This window comes from Conger conger, chromosome 16, assembly GCF_963514075.1.
Source record: "Conger conger chromosome 16, fConCon1.1, whole genome shotgun sequence".
NCBI lineage: Eukaryota > Metazoa > Chordata > Actinopteri > Anguilliformes > Congridae > Conger > Conger conger.
Genome location: NC_083775.1, coordinates 19,181,459 through 19,203,274, shown reverse-complemented (window position 1 = coordinate 19,203,274; position 21,816 = coordinate 19,181,459). Strand labels below are relative to the sequence as shown.

The 21,816-nt window shown below is 45.3% G+C and overlaps 1 protein-coding gene across 4 annotated transcripts; it reads right to left on the bottom strand.

The window, feature by feature from the left end:
• Positions 1 to 720: 720 nt before the first annotated feature.
• Positions 721 to 19,875, bottom strand: LOC133115110 (hepatocyte growth factor-regulated tyrosine kinase substrate-like). Of its 4 annotated transcripts, none has more exons than XM_061224847.1 (21): positions 19,611 to 19,875; positions 17,334 to 17,418; positions 16,837 to 16,912; positions 13,416 to 13,508; positions 11,519 to 11,642; positions 11,231 to 11,283; positions 11,059 to 11,127; positions 10,800 to 10,924; positions 10,263 to 10,350; positions 8,957 to 9,055; positions 6,923 to 7,018; positions 6,218 to 6,253; positions 5,742 to 5,903; positions 5,442 to 5,655; positions 5,186 to 5,358; positions 4,343 to 4,483; positions 3,492 to 3,675; positions 2,687 to 2,820; positions 2,191 to 2,280; positions 2,000 to 2,086; positions 721 to 1,908 (listed from the first exon to the last, which is right to left on the bottom strand). In XM_061224847.1, the coding sequence occupies exons 1-21, from the start codon at positions 19,645 to 19,647 to the stop codon at positions 1,813 to 1,815; spliced, it is 2,262 nt and encodes a 753-aa protein (XP_061080831.1). In that variant the 5' UTR covers positions 19,648 to 19,875; the 3' UTR covers positions 721 to 1,812. The 4 variants fall into 4 exon arrangements, with proteins under 4 accessions (XP_061080831.1, XP_061080832.1, XP_061080834.1 ...); XM_061224848.1 differs by having other exon boundaries at positions 5,442 to 5,652; XM_061224850.1 differs by having other exon boundaries at positions 11,519 to 11,636.
• Between the last annotated feature and the right edge of the window lie 1,941 nt (positions 19,876 to 21,816).

Here is a 21,816-nt window from a genome sequence, read left to right as displayed (position 1 = left end):
TGAGCAGGGAGGCTCCTGGAGAATGCTTCAGTGAGAGCAGCCTTTTCCCCCGAACGCAGAAATGACCCACCTCTCCACGTCTGCCATGTATGCGAACAGCACGCCGTCAAACTGACACTTGACCGAGCAAAGACATTACACACGCCCAATACACACCGCCTCGATTCCCAACCAGACAAAAATCCACCAGACAGTAGATCTCCAGGAACAGGGTTGGGTAGCCCTTTCTGTGCGTCTTTTGTATGACAATGAACCGAAAAAACAACTCTAAAACTTTTCTCAAAAGTTGCAAAAACTCCCTCTGCAGTACAGCATTGGCGATGTTTGCAGGCATACTCTTTCTGCAGAGAAAAAATGAGCCTATTAATTGGATCTAGTGTGAAGTGTTTTCCTGACTGGATTCCCAAGGGTGGATCCCTCCGCAATCCACTGAAACCGTTCCCTCAGCTGAGAGAAAATGACCATTAATATCACTCATTTAGCTATGAGACTCAGACAGCTTTATGCCCGGAAGCTTCCAGAGGCTGCCTTTTACATGCTATCCCTTGCATAGGAATGGACAGGCTGCTGAAGCTACTTCAGTGTGCTGCAGTTGCATTTGTCTACATATATCTATTACATATACACACAGCCTGTAAGTATTTGGACAGTAACACAACCATAGAGAGAATAGCACACTCCAACATGCATATGAAGAACATATAAAACACCCCAAGCAGATAATGGACAAAAGATGATATTTATTAAATATAATCTTAAAATTGCTTATCTTTTAAGTCAGATTTGCATGATGGAACAAGATAAAGAAAACTTCACAAATGATATGATGTGATATGGGTTTCAGGACCGGCCGGCAGGACGCATCCGTTCGCCTGATCCCGGCAGTGACGAGTGATCCCCTTTGCTTTACTCTGACAGACAGCCCCCCGCCCCAGAGAATAGACTGGATTACATCCATTGATAAATAACTCAGAACCAGGCCGCATCCTTCCATGGGAAGACCCTGTAAAAAAAAGTCTGCGGGTCCCCATTGCCCCTACAGAAGCCAAAGTGAAGTATTCTAAGCTAAGAAACAAATGAAACTTTCCGCTGGGACTGCTATACGTGGCACGGAAGGAGCCCTCAGTTTAGTTTCCTGTGACTACCCGAGGGCAGGTTCTGCCCGGAGCTGAACGGAAAGTAGTGTTAACGGGTGGGGAGCAGCTTCATTATGGGGCGATTAGACAGACACCTTCATGATGTGACCTCCGCCCACGCGCCTCTCCTGTACTTCTCTTAAAAAGGAAGGGAAAAGGATAAAAGAATAACGGCAGCCAATCAAAACTCAGTAAGAGTTGTGGCTCAGATGACACAGCAGGGGGGGGGGGGGGGGTAAATAAAAAATGCATGCAATTACGCTATAGAAAAATATGCCGGACAAGATTACTCGTCTATTATCTTCTTTTTTTATGCATTAGTTATTTTCCTTCATTTTATAACAGGAGTGACTAATTTGAGGCTCTGTGTTTCGTCTCACGATTGAACAGTACGTACACACACACACAAACACACACCTACATACATACGGAAGGACAAAGGGGAAACGGAGCAGAGTCTGATGGAAACGGAGCGCCCCCCCGTTTAAACCCGCGCCCTGCCCTCCCCTCAGGCCCTACGATGGAGGTGCGGAGCAGTGAGATATGGGGGGGGGCGGATGTGTAACACACAGATTCAGGTTGTGAGGTGGTCTGAGGTGGTTTGTGGTGGCGCGGTGAGCGGTAGTGTAGCTCGTGGGGCCCACGAGGGCGTGGCCTGGGCGGGCGGGGCTGGCTGTCAGTCAAAGGAGATGAGCTGCGCCTCCCCCAGCCCGTGGGGTTGCTGCTGCAGCTGCTGCTGCACGTGCGGCTGGTGGCCACCGGGTGGCGCCATCTGCAGGACAGAACGGCAAAACTCGTCGGCTGTTAACACGCACTAGCAGACAATAAAACGCGAGACATTTAATACGGAGAGAGAGGAGTACCTGCTGATACATGGGCTGCTGTCCGGGCAGGTAAGGCTGCTGGGCCGCCATGTTGGGGTCCTGCCCAGGCAGCGATGACATCATGCTCTGGGAAAGAAGGAGAAAGGATGTTCTACTTGTACCGAGAACCGCAACGTCTGAAGTGCCTCAAGCTGCCCCAATAACAATGTCCGGTGAGCTGAAGTACCGACCTGCATGTTGTAGGGTTGGTAGTTCATGTAGCCCATACCGTTGACAGGAGGGGCCTGGGGGGGAATGGGCTGGGCCTGGGAAACTACGTTCTACAGAGAGGAGAGAGGGAGGGAGGGAGAGAGTGAAGAGAGGTCAGGGTAAGAGACAGGGAGGGAGAGAGAGGAGATGTGAGGAGAGGGGACAGGAGAGGAGAGAGGGAGAGAGTGAAGAGAGTTAAGAGGAGGCAGGGAGGGAGAGAAAAAAGATGTGAGGAGAGGAAGAAGGGAAAGAGAGCATCAGTCAGGGCTGGCCCAATGTGCTGCTACAAATGCAGTCACTCAGACTGCACACTGCTGCAGTGTGTAGAAGCAACACCTCTAATAGACACTTTCAGACCACAGTGAATTGAATGGCTTCAAGTGAGTAATACCTAAGTTAAAAACAAAATTACATAATCACAAGAAACGGATTTCTGTACACCTTGCTTCCCATTACAGAGGGCCCACCCCCTCTCACCTGGTAGCCCTGAGTGGGCGTGGGCTGGTAGCTGGAGTAGGCGGGGCTTGTGGTGGGAACAGCCTGGGCCGGGGGGGCGGGGCCTCCCGTGGAGCCAGCGGTCTGGTACATGTAGGCGTTGGCCATGTTAGGGTCTGGAACACACAAACACAGGGGCACAGTGAGGTCAGGAAGCAGACACAGGTGCAGGGCAAATCTCTCGGTCACTCCAACTGCCATGCCGCTATGCCATTAAGCAAGGTGGAGTCATGAAACTCAAACCAGCAGAAAAAAGCACAACTTCAATGGCACTACAGTTAAATTAAAGTGACAAAATATTCTTCCACGATAGTAACGTAAACTCACGAAGCGGCCGCTTCTACCAGAAGTTAACATCCGTTCAATGGCAGTTTTTCTCCTGAGGAATGTGGTTTATGATTATGATTTCTTATTGATTATGTCAGACACTAAAACACTTTTATTGATGTGACTAATAATTACAGAGAAAACAACTGCACAACGTCCCTGTGTTTGGTTAGCTCACGATGGTCCGAACGCTGCCGTATAAGCCTGCCCGGTTCGTAGTCTCTCATTAGCAACAGCTTCCCCACCGCAATGTCACATTAAAGCAGCAATTACCATGTCACTGTATGCTGAAATGGATCGTGTATGTGACTCGTACCAAGTTTTTATGAAAACGGTAGGAATTATACTTCACACACACAAAAACCAAAACTGATCTGGAAGTAATTTTTCGAAAAAAATGACTTATTCGTCATGAAAGCTGCACTGTTCGGAACATGGCGAGTGCCCGAGGCTGGCTCACCTGCTCCAGACGCGGGCATGGCCTGGTAGGGCCCGGCGCCAGGCTGCCCCGGCTGGGCCATGTAGACTGTGTGCATGGGCGAGCCCTCCACGGACCCGGAGGGGCTGAACGTGCCGGGGTAACTGGGCGGGCCGGCGGGCTGGTACACCACCCCGCCGGCCACGTTAGGGGGCAGGGACTGCATCTGAAACACAGCAAACAGACATGACCACACTGTGTGATACAACTCCGCACAGTACCCGTGTAACAGGTTTAGTGTACCTGTGCGTAGGGCAGGGAGAAGGCTGGTGTAGTGTAGCTGGGCGTAGGGCAGGGAGAAGGCAGCTGTAGTGTAGCGCTGGGCGTAGGGCAGGGAGAAGGCTGGTGTAGTGTACCTGGGCGTAGGGCAGGGAGAAGGCTGGTGTAGGTTAGTGTAGTGTACCTGTGCGTAGGGCAGGGAGAAGGCTGGTGTAGTGTACCTGGGCGTAGGGCAGGGAGAAGGCTGGTGTAGGTTAGTGTAGTGTACCTGGGCGTAGGGCAGGGAGAAGGCTGGTGTAGGTTAGTGTAGTGTACCTGGGCGTAGGGCAGGGAGAAGGCTGGTGTAGGTTAGTGTAGTGTACCTGGGAGTAGGGCAGGGGGAAGGCTGGTGTAGGTTAGTGTAGTGTACCTGGGCGTAGGGCAGGGAGAAGGCTGGTGTAGTGTACCTGTGCGTAGGGCAGGGAGAAGGCTGGTGTAGGTAAGTGTAGTGTACCTGGGCGTAGGGCAGGGAGAAGGCTGGTGTAGGTAAGTGTAGTGTACCTGTGTGCAGGGCAGGGAGAAGGCTAGTGTAGTGTACCTGTGCATAGGGCAGGAAGAAGGCTGGTGGAGTGTACCTGTGCGTAGGGCAGGGAGAAGGCAGGCATTTGCGCTCTCATCTGAATGGTGTGCTTCTGCTGCTCCAGTCTCAGCTGCCTCTCCTTCTCCTGCTCCTGCAGCCGCTGGATCGCCAGCTGCCTCTGCATCTCCAGGTACTCCTGCACCGCGGACCAATCACAGCGTTACACACACTCAAACCAGCCAATCACCAAGCCCCATCATCCAGTCATGCTCGGTCACATACAAACAACAAACAAGGAATCACAAGGTCATGGAAACAAAAACTCAGTCACCAGTCCAACGGGCTTGGGCAATGGGGCAAGTTCTGGGTTCTCAGATTGGCATTGGGCAGCTGGGGTGTGGGCGTAGCTGAAGCAGATTTTGGGGCAGTTTGGGGTATAGCTGAAGCAGGTTTGGGGCAGTTTGGGGTGTAGCTGAAGCAGATTTTGGGGCAGTTTGGGGCATAGCTGAAGCAGGTTTGGGGCAGTTTGGACATAGCTGAAGCAGGTTTGGGGCAGTTTGGGGTGTAGCTGAAGCAGGTTTTGGGGCAGTTTGGGGCATAGCTGAAGCAGGTTTGGGGCAGTTTGGGGTGTAGCTGAAGCAGGTTTTGGGGCAGTTTGCGGTGTAGCTGAAGCAGGTTTGGGGCAGTTTGCGGTGTAGCTGAAGCAGGTTTGGGGCAGTTTTGGGGTGTAGCTGAAGCACATTTTGGGGCAGTTTTGGGTGTAGCTGAAGCAGGTTTGGGGGGCAGTTTGGGGTGTAGCTGAAGCAGGTTTTGGGGTAGTTTTGGGGTGTAGCTGAAGCAGGCTTGGGGCAGTTTTGGGTGTAGCTGAAGCCCATTTCGGGGCAGTTTGGGGTCTGACCTGTTTCTTCTGCCTCATGATCTCCAGCTTGTGGGCGAGCTGGATCTGCCTCTGTCTCTCCGCCTCCTCGGCCGCCCGCCGCATCTTCTCGCGGTGCTCGTCCCGCAGGGCGTTCAGCGCCGCCCGCGCGTCTCGGACCTGCGCCAGCTTGTCCTGCAGCCCCTCGTAGTACACTGCCAACACAGAGAGTGCTGCTACCCCGCTCCATCACCGACACGCTCCTCCCGCGCAGCGGGGAACTCGGGCACATACTCACGCCGCTTCTCGTCCAGCTGGTTGAGCACCTCCAGCAGCTGCGGGTGCATGTTGTTGATGGACTGGAAGAGCGACAGCACGGCGCTGTCGTTGGTGATGCTGCGACCGCGCATGTGGTTGCTCTTCATGCGGTTGAGGAAGGTGGTGACCGCGTTCTGCAGCGCTTTCAGGAACTGCTCGTGGTTCTCCTCTGACTCCCCGTTCTGGTACTGCTGCTGGGGAGGGGGGGGTGGTCAAAGATCACTCAATGTGCACAAGTCACCAAAAACATAATTCAGCAGAGCCACGGGGAGGGACGTACCTCCACGATGCTGACAGGCTGAACAGGCACGTGAGTGTCCGCAGGCTGGCTGACGGGCAGGGGCTCGGCCAATGGCACGGGGGCTGGGGCGGAAGGGGTGGGGCTCTTACGAGCTTCTTCCTGCTTTTTTTCCCAGTAAGTCCGGTTGAGGTATCGCGCCAGCTGGGGAGTGAGGGAGGATCTGTTAGCATTAGCAGACGAAGAACGCTCACATTGTCACAGCAGTCCGCGGGCATCAGGATGGTGCCATTACAATTCACTTCAAGTGAAAGTATCATCAACCATGTATCCACTACAAATACAAGGCATGGGGCTGTACGGGGAGGCAAGTTCACAGACCACTCCAGCCCCGACCATTTTCTGGTTCAAGCACTTCCCATGACACAACATGGAGGCTCGCTCTTCCAACCCGGACATTAGTTACACTTTTCCATTTATCACTGCCCTACTGCAGTGACATCACAAACTGCCCTCACCTCCGGGTCCTCTTCAGCCGAGGGAGCAGAGGAGTTCTGTAGGGAGGAGAGGGGAGATGGGAGAGCCCTTAGTGACACACTTAAGATAAGATAAGATAAGATATACTTTATTGAACCCTGTGGGTTAATTTGTCCTCTGCATTTGACCCATCCTAGTTACCTAGGAGCAGTGGGCAGCCACAGTGCAGCGCCCGGGGAGCAATGTGGGGTTAAGGGCCTTGCTCAAGGGCCCAACGGCTGTGCGGATCATTTATTGTGGCTCGACCGGGATTCGAACCACTGACGTTGTGGCTCCCAGTCATGTACCTTAACCACTACGCTACAAGCCACTTCTGAAAGGCCTAACAAACTGACATAGACCTACAGTCTCACCAAACAGAATGACATTGAAATGTTTTAGCTATTTATCCTTCGTTTTCCGTCGTTAGAATCTCTTTTTTCAAGGGAGCCCTGGTCAGAAAGTTGACTAAATTAATTCCATAGATGTTTCCGCAATGCATGCGTACGAAGATGGCATACAATACATAGTTCTATAAAGGTCCTGACACAAACAATGGAAAAGACCTCTTGATTGCATAAGAACAGATGATGCCTGGGGCCAGTTCTGTAACCGGTTCTGCTCAGGGTGCGTTTGAAATGAAAGCCACCTTCATGTGCCCAGGGTATGGTATTGTGTCAAGAGAGCTGTAACCAAGAGGTTCTTACCACAGGGGCGGAGTAAAGGGAGTTGACTGGCGGAGCTGATGAGGTCACCGGGGTTGGGTCGACCTTGGGGTATGCAGAGTACGAGGGCTTCTGCCTCTGTGGAGAAAAGTGCACAACCCAAAAGCTCAGCATCTGGGTCATTCTACGAAAACGTGCCATTTTTCATTCTGAAAATCAGATTTTCAAAGTATTGTTTTTGTTATGTTTAAGGATTTATTTGGATTAAGTAGACCCTTACCTGTCAGAAAAATATGTGGTGCCATCTCAGGCTATCTTACTTATTTTCTTAAAATAATCAACATGCACAAGTGTGTTTTGTCAACCCTGTTACACACATCAAATTGTATTTAAAATTATTTGAAGTCATAATTATAATAAATCTGGTATATTATGAAAGATACATCATCCCTGTTTACATTAAGAGTGTTTATAAATTAAAATAGAGGAATATGTTTTTTTTACATGGATGAATACACTCATGTGCAATCTGCCCAGTCACTGTATCTTAGTTTTTAGGAAAAAATCATGAAAACAAACTAATGTGTTTATAATCATATCCTAACTACTTAAGGGGGGTATTGTTATATTTTACTTAACATATCAAAATAGTTTATGTATATTTGACTTTTATTTCTATTCATTAAATAAGAGTATTATAAGAGTAACAGGATTGACGGTAGCATACCTGTTCAGGAGACAAGTTTGTTTTTAGACTGTAGTAAGTGGATTTGGCATAGAACATTATGGAAATGAATGAGGACACTGAAGACATATATGTAAAACAGTTTTTATTAAAATTATGAAAGAATTAAAAATAAATTAATTTGCATCAAAATTAAATTATGCTATCTGATGCATCCTCTCAAATATAATCAGTGTCAATTCAAATCATCTCCCAGGAATTTCTGATGAAAAACAGCAGAGCAGCCTCCCCATTAACAAACTGAACTGCAAGTTCAACAATCTGGCCAAGCCAGATTCTTCAAGTTCAAGTCAGAGCCTTTTTCTCTCCTTCTTTGGTCTTAAACGCCCCTCACGATGTTGCCTGCAACACAATGAAATAACAAACACATTCAGGGACAAAACATGCTATTTGTAGTATAAATATTATTTTAAATTATGTATTGTATAAATAATTCTGGTTTTGAACACACAGTAAACATTGGGACATGGCAGGGAAAGGGTTAATAGTAACAGGGTTGACGGTAACAGGGTTGACAAAATATGTTTTTGGCAGCCATTACTAGCCTGGTGGTTAACACAATGACACCACAGGCTAATATGCTTGTTTATATGTACATTTAAATTTTCCATGAAATAACTTTTTAATACATGATATCATGGTAACAAGATTGACACACTATGACTGTCCCCTTCTGTCAGACTAAACATAACTCAATGAAAATCCATCAAAAGAGAGGAGCACTTACTTGTCTGCTTGGCATCATCTTCATAAAAGGCAGAGGATATCACTCCCTGAAAATTATGTCACTTTTGGGATAGTCCATTGTCCTTGAGGGGGGTGTTTATCCAAAGTAACAGGGTTGACGCAAAACGCAGGGACAGCACTAAAATGTTATTTTTTGCAATATTCCAAAAAGGTGAAGAATGAAATACATGCATTATAGGTTAACTGACAATTGAAGCTTTTCATAAGTATAATTTGTTTTCAGATAATTTGATTTCATCCTCCGTAAAAGCCTGTTGTAATAGAAATATTTTACCCATTTTTACCCATTTTTACAATGTTTACAAGATATACAATACAAAAAGTCTTTAAAATTCATTAAATAAATCAATGAAAAATGAATGAAAATGAAGACTGTTTATTTACCAAATGATACCAACTAAATGTTTTAATGTTTTGTTGTTAATATAGCTTTATGAGGTAGTTTTTGTGTCAGGGACATAAAATGGCACGATTGCGTAGAATGACCCATCTATTCTTATTAAATATGTGGAAGTCTGTGTGCGTCCGTGTGTGTGTGTGTGTGTGTGTGTGTGTGTATGTGTGTGTGTAAGCATGCGTCTCACCATTCGCTCCTTCTCCTCAGCCTCGCTTTGTGATAGGGCGATGGCCAGCTGAAGCTCCTCCTCCTCCTGCAGGGCCGCTTCATCCCTCTTGGGGGGCATCTGGGATAGAGGGGACAGACGGGGAGGCATGTATGGCACTACCGCAACAACACAATACTGTCCCAAACCAAATAACCCCATCAATCACATCACTTACCAACTGTAATACAGTACCTACCAAGAGCACTATAGTACCTACTAACAGAACTACAGTACCAAGTACAGAATTATAGTACCTTCTAACAGAACTACAGTACCTACTACAGAACTACAATACCTTCTAACAGAATACATTACCTTCCAACAGAATTACAGTACCTACTAACAGAACTACAATACCTTCTAACAGAAATACAGTACCAAGTACAGAATTATAGTCCCTTTAACAGAACTACAGAACCTACTAACGGAACTACAGTACCAAGTACAGAATTATAGTACCTTCTAACAGAACTACAGTACCTACTAACAGAACTACAGTACCAAGTACAGAATTATAGTACCTTCTAACAGAACTACAGTACCTACTACAGAACGACAGTACCTTCTAACTTAATTACAGTACCTAGTACAGAACTTCAGTATCTACTACAGAACTACAGTACCTTCTAACAGAATTACAGTGCCTACTGAGAGAACTACAGAACCTAGATGCAGTTGGGAGTTTCAAAAAATGACAAGGAAAGAATAAATATGAAGACTAAGAGCACCAGATATATGACGCATCCATGTGATATTGAGGGGTGATGAGAAACATTTACATTTACATTTTAGTCATTTGGCAGACGCTTTTAATCCAAAGCGACTTACAAGTGCATAGGTTCTACCATAAGTCAAAGCATCACATCCAGAACTAGCAAAATACACAAGAAATGCTGTTCTAAACATAGTTGTCATCATAAGCATGTGAGCTTTTTTTTTTTTTTTTCTGGGGGGGGGGCGGGGATTTGACAAGGATAGGGATATCAGAAAGGAGGGGCAGGGGAAATCAGGAGGGAGGACTAAGGTAGAGTTTGAAAAGGTGGGTTTTGAGTCTGCGTCGAAATAGGGGGAGGGAAACCATTCTCCAACAAGCACATGTAATATTCTCTGTGCTCGATTGATCCCCCCTGGTGCATTTGAGCCAACCAAGAAGCCCAGAAGGTGGGGTTTACACTTTGTAATTCATAGGTTGCAATACACCAGACAAGCTCAGTAAAGCATAGAAAAGTATTTAAATACAAAACAATGATGTATTTCACCCAGGTCGGACCGACGGTGCACTCACCTGAGACTGCTGGGAAAGAGGGCTTGTCAAGTACTCCGGAGGGAGTTCAGCAGGCCCAGTGGCTGCAGTCGTCTTCCCTTCTGTTTTCCTTGGGGGTGGAAACAGGTAGGGATGGACAATGAGTAAAAGGGACCAGGGGGTCTTTGAGCACGAACAAATTCACAAAATTTTCAACAAAAAAAATCATCATTATCATCACTTCAATAGGTGACGTGATGAAGGGTCTTTCCAGTAATTATGCATGGAGCAGGTTACTGAGTCGAGGGCAAAATTGCTAAATGGATACATCAATGGCTTTTGTGGTCATGTCTGCACATGCACATTGCAGGGAACACATACAAAATAAATAATAAAGGTATTAAAAATGTTTAATTCAAAGAAAGAAAAAGTGTTTGGTTGAAAATGCCCAGGGATATGCAAGATAACTTTTACATTTTACCAGGATTTAAAGAAGCTGCAGCTGAGGCAATAACTATCCTGGGTACAGTGTATGACCTGCCGTGAAGGTGATAACTGATCTCGGTCCTTAACACTCACTTGTTGAGGAGTTCAAAGCAGGGCTCACACACACGGACCTCCTTCTCGATGCCGAACTTAGGAATGGTGGAGTATTTGGAGGAACACTTTCCACAGAAGATCTGACCACACGCCCGACAGTGGTGCTGTAAGGGGGCACACACACAGAATAAACAAACCAAAACCAAACCTGACATGCAGAAAACACACACTGAAACAGAAACACACACACTCACACGGACGATAAACAGTAATGCCCCACGAGCGGGAGCCTTTATACCTTTCGAGTCACAACCCCAAACTGCACACGACATCGATGGCACTCCTCAGCATCTACCCAATCAGGGGCCTTGAGACAGAGAGACAAGAGAAAGAAACATGAAAACGGCAAAAGAGCAAGAAACACATCGTGAATATCAATTATGAATCATTTAAGAAAGCAATGCCCTCACCCTTTCCGCTGCAAACATGGCATCGCTCTCTTTAAACTCGGGAAACACATGACCTGCGGGAAGAGAGGCAATTGAAGAATATGTGAAGAACTGACACAGCCAATCAGGAATAGACAAAGATGCAATCCTCCAATTAGGAAAGGACAATCACCTGTAAGGAATGCACCAATCAGAAAGTGTACACATACAAATAAAAAATGGAGAGGTAGAGAGAAAGAGACAGACAGAGAGAGATATAGAGACAGAGGCTCTGTCTCTATATAGAGATAGAGACAGTTCCACACTTACCCTCCACCTTCATGATCTGATAGGTGTCCTGAACCACCTTGTATTTGGGCTCGTTGCGGAAGGCGTGGGCCCAGGCCTGGATCAAATACAGAATCTTACTCCTGACGTTCGGCTCCGTCTGCTTCTGGGGGAAAGCACACCACGCACTGAGAATGGGCCGCTCATTCATTATGCTCAGAGCTGGAGGAAGAATGCTACTCGCACAATACCAGAACGGACTCACTAGAATACATCGTTACACCACACATATAAAACATAAATAAGGGGTCAGAGAGGGCATTGGCGTGAGTTTGAAGAGTCAAAAGACAAATACCCAGCAAGAGAGTAAGAAGATGAGGACATTCATTTAAGTGTAACTGAATACGAGACATAACACAGAGGAACAACAAAAAGGAAACTAAGATGAATTCCTAAATGTATTTGTCACTTGATTTTACTATATTAAAGGACACCCTGTGTAGATTCAGACATGTCGTACAGTTGCTGTATTGGTCACCCTCAGTCTTATGACACACTCTTGAGAAGTGAAGAGTTGAAAGAACAGGAAATGACGCGTGAGAGAGACGGGAAGTTTGAAGGGGCAAATTTGTCAATTTGTGTCCTGGACCCCATTCCCTCAAACCTCCTACAGGCAATCACGCCTGACATCCTTCCGTTTGTCACCTCCCTTGTTAACTCCTCTCCGTCCTCTGGCTGCTTTCCCTCATCATTCAAGAGGGCCTACATCACCCCACTCCTAAAGAAACCCACTCTAGACCCCTCCTGCATTCAAAACTACTGTCTCTCCTTCCTTTTCTATCCAAATCCATTGAACGAGCTGCCTCCAACCAACTCTCTTCCTTCCTCTCACAGAATAACCTGCTGGACCCCCACCAGTCCGGCTTCAGACCTGGCCACTCGACGGAGACCGTCCCTTCAGGCTGCACGAGCAACCTCTCTCTCCTCTGTCCTGATCCTTCTTGACCTCTCTGCGGCGTTCAACACGGTCAACCACTCCATCCTCTTAGCCTCCCTGGCATCCACAGGGATCTGTGGCACAGCCTTAGGGTGGATCAAATCTTATCTCTCTGGCCGGTCCTCCCAGGTGTCCTGGGCTGGAGGAGTGTCAACCCCTTGCCCCCTTGTTACAGGAGTCCCTCAGGGCTCAGTCCTCGGACCCCTCCTCTTCTCCATTTACACGAGATCCCTTGGCCCCGTTATCTCTGCTCATGGCATCTCATATCATTGTTATGCTGATGACACCCAACTCTTTCTCTCCTTCCCCCCATCAGACACACAGGTCTCTACCCGTATCTCCGCCTGCCTGAGAGACAACCAGAGCTGGATGGGCAACCACCATCTAAAGCTCAACCCTGGTAAGACGGAGGTAATCTTCATCCCTGCTCTAACCTCTCCCTTCTCCGATTTTTCCATCTCACTAGGGGATACAACAGTGACCTCATCCCCTAGTGCAAGAAATCTTGGAGTGGTGATGGACAACAGGCTGTCCTTCTCCGAGAACATCGCTACGGTGACCCAGGCATGCAGGTTCTTCCTGTACAACCCTTTCTCACCACCTACTCCACTCAGCTCCTTGTTCAAGCAATGGTCCTGTCCCGCCTGGACTATTGCAATTCTCTGCTGGCTGGCCTTCCAGCATCTGCCATCAGACCTCTACAACTGATCCAGAATGCTGCAGCCCGTCTGGTATTCAATGTTCCCAGACATTCACATGTCACCCCCCCGCTCAGCAACCTCAACTGGCTGCCTGTTATGGCTCGCATATAGCAGATAAGGGATCAGCCCCTGTATATATTCAATCCCTTATCAAGATCAAGACATTGCACGTCGCTCTGGATAAGAGCGTCTGCTAAATGCCATGTAATGTAATGTAATGTAATGTAATGTCAAGTGTCACCTTGAGGAGGTCCTTCAGCTCCTCCATGGTCTGCTTGCAGGCCACCTCATCGTGAACAGTCTGTCCGCAGTTCTTTACCACAGACTCCAGCACCTGCTCAACAGAACCACCATCAGCACAGCTCTCAAACTTTGCAGTGTCCGTTCACGTTTACAAGGGCTACAGGGCAGTCTTTAAGCATGTTCTTTCGGCTTGGTGCTCCAGCACATGTGATTTTAAATGAAACGGTGAGTATAAGTTTAAAGTGAAGACTGTCACCTTCAATTTGAGTATGGTATTTACATCCATATCAGGTAATCTGTGTACAAATAACATCCCTTTTATAGAGTTCTTCCATTTTAGTGGACCAAAAGTAATTGGACAGTTGGCTTCTCAGCTGTTCCTGATTATTCAGGTATATTCAATTGCTTCCTTAGTGCAGGTATAAGCGGAATTTCAGGTGTGTGATTGCCTTGGGAGTCTGTTATTGCTGTTTGTGAATATGAGGACCAGAGTTGTGCAATGACAGATAAGGAAGCCATTATTTAGCTGAGAAATAAATTTAAAAAACAGCAGTGACATAGGTCCAACAACAGGCTTTACAAAATCACATGTTTGGAACATCAGTAAGAAGAAATAGTGCATTGGCAAGTTCAGTAATCGCAAAGGGACTAGTAGGCTAACAAGGAACTCTCCAGCTGATGACGAAGAATGATTGTCACAATTAAGAAAAACCAACAAACACCAGTCCAACAGATCAGAAACACTCTTCAGGAGGCAAGCACTGATGTGTCAGTTACTACCCTCAGTAGAGGACTTCAAAAACTGATCTCTAGAGGCTACAAACTACTCTTTAGCTGCATAAAAAGGATGGGCAGGTAAAGTTTGCAAAGAAGTACCAAAAAGAGTCTGGGAGCAAAGTTCTGGGAAAAAAGTATTTTGGATAGATTAGAGGTTAACCTTTGATGGCAAGAGGAGCCTAAAAAGAAGTAGAAACTAAAAGGAACTCCCCAAGAAGAAAAATCCCCCCTCATTTGTACAATATAGTGGTGGTGGCAGAGTTTGGGCATGCATGGCTGCTACAGTACAGCTCACTTGCCTTCATTAATAATGTAATAATAATGTATTGATTGTTTCTCCCGACAAATTTTTCTGTTGAACTGTTTAGCCAACAAATGTGTTCTGTACTATATCAGCCAAATATACAGCTGAATCTAGTCCCACCCCCCAATTACCATAGAGATCTATTCAAATACAAAGAGTTTTACAGTTCACAGGTCAGACATCAGGAATCATGGCATTCAAATTAAGTAAACTTTATTTATATAGCACTTTTCAAGGACAAGAGCCACAAAGTGCTTCACAAAGTGCAGATTAAAAAAAAAAAATCTATAAGTATACACAGACATCCGTAAAAAACAACAGCATGAAACAATTTGTAACACGTCAATTAAAGGCCTGTCTAAACAAATGAGCCTTTAGACACCATTTAAAGGTGTCCACAGTGTTCGCAAATCTAATGTCAATGGGAAGGCTGTTCCATAATCTAGGAGCCACAGTGGCAAAAGCACGGTCATCCTCTGACTTCCGTCTAGACCGAGGCACAGTCAGCAGTCCTTGGTCCAACGACCTAAGAGATCTACCAGTAGAATAAGAAGACAACAAAGGATATGCAACCGAAAACAAACTCTTATTTGACACAATGTTAATTTTTCTCAAACATTGAAATGGGGGACTGCACACTGTATAAAAAGTGCTGTAATTACATGGTGCTGCTTTGACCACATGTGGGACCACAAGGGGATTCCAAATGTTTGAGAAGTGCTCTCTTTCTCTTTTTTTTTTTTTAGTTTCTCAGCCTTGTAATGGCTTCCTTGACTTTCATTTTTCAAGTCTGGTCCTCATGTTGACAAATGCCAATAACAGACTCTAAAAGCAATCCAAAGCCTTGAATAAAAACTAGATACTGAAAGCTCTCATACCTACACTAAGGAAGCGATTTAATAAATCCAACTAATCAGGTCAGAAGCCAAATGTCCAATTACTTTTGGTCCCCTAAAAGGGAGGGACTATGTATAAAAAGAGATGCAATTCCTACACAGATTACCCAATATGGATGTAAATACCCTCAAATTAAAGATGATGGTCTGCATTTTAACCTTATTATTCTTTGCTTTGTTTCAAATCCAATGTGCTGGGGTACAATGCCAAAAGAAGAGAAATTGTACCACAATCCAAATACATACGGATTGCACTGCATCCGTCTCCATACCGTAAGCAAAAAGAAGAATTTGGGCCAAAAGATTCTGTAGGGCATTTTACATAAGTGTGCCTCTCTGCAGACCCCCAAAAGGAAACAGACTGTTTTGACCATGTTGACACAGGGTCAGCAAGGTTTGATGAAGACAGTGCTCGTCAATACAGGACTATTGCTCCCATCATTGTGCTGCCTCTGCGCAATTCTGCCACCTCAGTGGAATGCTCCCAGAACTGATGAGTTGAAATAGTACTGTATAAACCATGGGTTTTCCACATACAGTGTTTGGTGTCTTTAGATAGCTAATGATGTGGGAAATAGTTTGGTGTCATTGGTGGTGTAGTACACTGGTTGCTGAATAAAGGTCTTGTTGGAATAAACCACAGGTAATGCAAGTTACCTGTGAGTCAGCATCCAGCTGTAATACAAAGGTTAACCAGGTTTGTTGGACATACAGAGATAACATCAGCAGGACCATTGTTACCGCCATCTTGTGACTCTTTATTTGATGATTTGTTGTTTTCCTGTAAACCTTGGGTATATAGAGGGGAATGTGGAATGGTTCGAGGAGACTCGCTAATACGATCTCCTGCGCACTATTTGCGTATAGCCATTCATATTACAACTTGTAATTCTGGTAACACATTGTCATTCTATTTCTGCAATGCACATTGTTTAATAATTTGTATTAATTTGAACCTGCATCCTCTTGGCTCGCACACATAGCAGTTTACAGTCCTAACACACATAGACAACCTAGGATACCTGCACCCCGTAGTCACTTGCCTATACACCAGTACCGTCACAAGATACATACTAAGTGTATCATTGTAGGCTATACATGCCACAGGTACGTCCACGTCTATACAAATAAGATAGCGATCTTATAGAGCCACACTACTGGTGGACATTTGGAGTTCCTTTTGTTAAACCGTTAGAACAGAGGAGCAGTTTAACTTATCTTTTGGAGTCAGATAAACGAGAACAAAATTAAATTAACCCTGTTCCAGTAGCATTGGTCAGACTACACGCGTTTCCTTCACCTCTCGGATACTTCCGCCTTTTGGTGTATTTGGGGGGTTTTCCTACAATTCCTAATTACTGAAATGTTAAAACTTCTGCTCAATGTTTCTCACTAAAGGTATTGCTAAATATTCATCATATTTTGGCAAACTGCCTACCCACCTCCAGGGCGTACAGAGCCACGTGTGGGTTCTTGTCATTCACCTTCCTCTTGATGGCGCCGATGGCGTACTTTGCTCTGCAGGAGAACAGAGAGCGTTTCGTCTGTCAGATTTTCCCATAAATGTGTCATAATATGACAACAAATTTCCAGATTAGCTTTTTCACAAATATAAAAGTTATTGACAGCTTTTAAGTGTGAGGCTAAAATGTCAGTCCTGTGGGATATTGGGCTGAGTATGGGGTTTTAAGGTGAGCTATGGCATAAAGGGGTCAGTGTGGGCTTTACAGGTAAGTACTATGGAGTGTAAAGATCTGAGCACTATCAGGTAGAGGGGAAAGTGTGGGGTCTGAAGGTCAGTTTATGGAGTGCAAAGGTAAGCGTTATGGTGCATGGGGTCAGTGTTGGGTTTACAGGCAAGTTCCACAAGGTGTAAAGGTCAGAACACTATGGGGTAGAGGAGTCAGTTTGGGGTTCTATAGAGACCGACAGCACTCACTGGGCGTCTCCTTGGCGAATGAGGTCACAGATCTGCAGTATGGATTCCCAGTCTGTCTCCAGCAGAAGCTGGCTGGTGGCCTTATCTGAGAGAAAGAGAGAGAGAGAGAGAGAGAGAGATACATATGGATCATCCATATTATCATTATCGTCACTGCGATGCAAGCCACACCCAGTTCATACATGGAAGTCAATTTACACAAAGGCAATATGACACCTGCAGACAAACAGAGACCACCATAAGATCATTCATTCATTCATTATTCTAACCCGCTTATCCTAAACAGGGTCGCAGGAGGGCTGGAACCTATCCCAGCATACATTGGGCGAAAGGCAGGAGACCACCATAAGATCAGCCAGAGTAAAATTCACAGAGGACCACAGAACCGTTAATTTCCAGTAAAACGTTCGCCTTTCTCAAATCCATATTTATGCTTTTTTCTTTTTCTTTTTTACGAGCACAACAAGAAACATTGTGATGCTAACATCACCCATAATTACTGTAAGCAAGCCAGCAAAACCAATGGCCTACAATGGAAAATGGGTATAATGAGCCAGTCTGGTTCCTGTTGCACAACCAGTACTTTTCATTCTACAGTCCAACAGTTGAGTTACACAGCCATTACAAGTGAGTAATGCTCCTCAGATCAATGTACCAGATCAACTAGAGGAGCTGGCTGCTTAATGCATGATAAAGATAAAAATATCTGGCCGACTTCAACCCTTCCTTGCTTGGGGAGGATAAGGCCTTTTTACACTGCAAGATTCCCAGCCACAGTTTCCAATAGCATGGCCTGGACCTTTTGGCATGCAACTCCCAAAAGGACTAGCACTACCGGCAACACAAAACCTGCATAAACAGACCCTGGCCTTTAAGCACAAAAAATTATGTTATTTGGTTACCTAAAGGAAGGGTTCATTAAAACAACTCCAGAAATGAGCCAGATACGCAGAGGTGAGGAGGCATCAGGCATATGTGACAGCCAATCATTTCCATATCACTCATATGGATCAATCCTCCCATGAAAATTTTTCTGTCACGGCAACTATATTTGAATGAACAGTAACACAAACAGGAAGGTTGTCCGTTTGTTTATAGATACAGTGTATTACTGCAAAAGAAACCAGGACCAAATATGCAGCAATTACGGAACACCGCTACTGGTTAAGCAGCAGGACTGAAGTAAATTCCCCAAAAAGTCTCCAGAAGGGGCAGTTCTATTCTATTTAACATCTGGGCAAGGGACTTAAACATCCAGATTCATGTTGGTGTAAAGCCTCACTTGAATGATTATGAATTCAATAAATAATCACAAAACAACACGCAAGGTCGAAGTCCTACGCTGGCCTTAATCATTGACCACACGTCGCCCGTACGCACAGTGGAGCGAACGTTAACAAAAACAAAGGCAAAGTTGTGTCTGTCACGGCCACCAAGCTAGAACTCAAAATACAGCCACACACCGCTTGATGGTAATTTAGCCATCTGCGTTAAGCTAATATAGCAACCTAGCTACAGACCACAACGGCAGATCAAATTCGATTAGCTACCAATTTAACAAGTTAGCATGTTACCTAAGTTACCAATTTTAATGATCGCCCAGTAGCTAGTTAGCTAGCTCGCATTTCTTGGTTTACAAGATAAGTAACTAACTTAGTTAACAAGCTAACGTAGCTATTGCTTTGTTATTGTGTTATTGCTTGGTAAGTTAGCTAGCTAGCTAATTTAACTTAGCAAGCAGGTCAGCTGGGTTCAAATAACAATCCTGGACTGGCCAGCTACAAGCTGACACTCTTAGCCTAGCTAAGGTGGTTTAGCTAGCAATGCATGGAAGTTAATATTAGCTAAGGAGTTAAACATGTTGTTGTTACTAGTTGCTGAGCTAGTAAAACGTCATGTCAGCTAGCTAGTCCGCTATAACTACATTGGCGAGGCACCGTCAGCTGACTAAAACAAACACAGCAGAACAGAACGTACGACTGCTGCCCATACCTATATCAACAGTTAACTGGGTAACAAACAGTCCTAGTTGGCTAGTAATGTGACGTTAGATATGTTAGCTAGCTAGACTAGCTACAGGTGTTGGCATTCCAGTCTGGCGTGAAAACGAGTTTGTTCGGTCCATCTTGACTGGTAATATTCGGGATGACAGGCTACAGAGGGCGAATGCTTACGCCCAGGCCTCAGTCATGTTAACACACTGACGACACGGGAAAGCGACGCAAAAACACACTATGCTAGCTATACAATTATAGATCGGTCATTAGCAGCACTTACCGAGTAGCCGTTCAAAAGTGCCTCCTCCTTTGCCCATAGCTGATTTTAGGATTCAGACTTACTAACGAGACGCGTCGGGATCCTATTTTTCTGTCCCCCTGACCAGGATTACGTATTTCCTGCTTCCTTGCGCGCTATGGTTTGATGTGTCGGAGCTGACCGTGGATCAGTTTAAATCTCTGCTACGGAGGTATTACAATCTGAACGATGGCGTGGCTAGCTGATCCAAGAATGCCCTCGGAGTTGAGTGGGTATTTATTTTTGGATTGACTTTTCTATGGATCGTTCTTAATACACGTCACAAACCATGTGATCTTGACTCATCCGCTATGTTGGAGGACAGTCGGCCCATGTATTCAATGTATTTTTCCGCCAATAAAATATATATATTTAAATCTCAGGTCAACGACAAAGCATATGAATACAGCGGTAACACAGATTAATTATGGGTAATTTCTGCGCAGTTTATGGTTGCTCAAATCGATCTGATCGGGAGAGAGACAAGTCGTTTTTTCGTTTGCAAAATATTAGCCTATTACCCACCAGGCAATGGGATAACAAAATTGAAGGTTGTCAAGAGAAAGAAGAGCAAGGTGGATTTGCAATAGGCTATAAGTAGGCAAGATCTAACACCAGAAAAGTTGAATAGCTTTGTCACTGGTCTTACTTTTAATGCGTTCTATCAAATAACTTTTCACATTCAAGCTAACCAGTGAGCTGAGAAATCCCAAGGACCAGTTTTACCAAGTGTAAAGTCTAAACTAGCGAGCTACGAGGTACTTTACAACAAAATCAGCTAATAAATATTGTGGCATCATGATGACTTATTATACACTCGCCGAGCACTTTTTTACTTTATTTTTTACTTTATTACACCTACTCTACCTATGCGATTATCTAATCAGCCAATTGTGTGGCAGCAGCGCAATGCATACAATCATGTAGATATGGGTCCGGAGCTCCAGTTAATGTTCACCATCAAAATGGGGAAAAAATGTGATCTTTGACCGTGGAATGATTGTTTGTGGCAGACAGGATGGTTTGAGTTTCTCAAACTGCTGATCTCCTGCGATTTTCACGCACACTAGTCTCTAGAGTGTGCAAAGAATGGTGCAAAAATACTAATAATCCAGTGAGCAGCAGTTCTGCAGACAGAAACACCTTGTTAATGAGAGACGTCAGAGGAGAATGGCCAGACTGGTCAAAGCTTACAGGAAGGTGACAGTAACGCAAATAACCACACATAACAACAGTGGTATGCAGAAGTCTAAAAAATACGTCTAATAAATACCTAATAAAGTCCTCACTGAGTGTATATCGTAACTAATTGGTTATATCCAAAGTCTTTTGGACATAAAGTCATTAGGAAGACGAGTGGATAATCAACGATGAAAACGTTTCTCTCCTTGCGGTTAACTTACCGTCTTCTACTTGGCATCACAGCTGTTTTGCTAGATAGATCGCTGCTGAAATATCATATCCATGAATTAAACCTCTACTTCATTATCGAGTTGCAAAATGTCATGGTGTTACCGAAAATTCATCCTGTGTGCAGAAAATATGTTTCACCGTTAGTGACCGTATGTAATTATATGCTTATGACCGTTGTGTCTTCGCTTTTATGACAGTAATGCATTAATAAAGAGTATTAGTAGGATATATAGATATATATACAGATATATGATTGCACGACTACCATGCATAGCCTACTACAACTAGTACTGTTGCTAGTGCTACTACAATTAAGCACTGTACTAATGGCCAGAAAGTATTGCTAATATAGCAAAGTAAATATCCGCTTCTCATTGGCCTCCACTGGCTTCCTATTGCGGCACGCATCCGTTTCAAGGCCCTAGTGTTGGCTTTTCAGGCTGCTAAGGGGACTGCCCCACCTTACATACAATCCCTGATCACTCCCTACTCCCCAGCTAGACCACTCCGGTCTGCCAGCTCTGGTCGCCTTACGGTTCCCTCTCTATGTGCACCTGGCGGTCGAGCTGTACGTTCACGCCGGTTTTCCGTTCTGGTTCCTCAGTGGTGGAATGACTTGCCTACCACTGTCAGAACAGCTGAATCCCTCCCCCTATTTCGACGCAGACTCAAAACCCACCTTTTCAAACTCTACCTTAGTCCTCCCTCCTGATTTCCCCTGCCCCTCCTTTCTGATATCCCTATCCTTGTCTAACCCCCCCAAAAAAAACCCAAA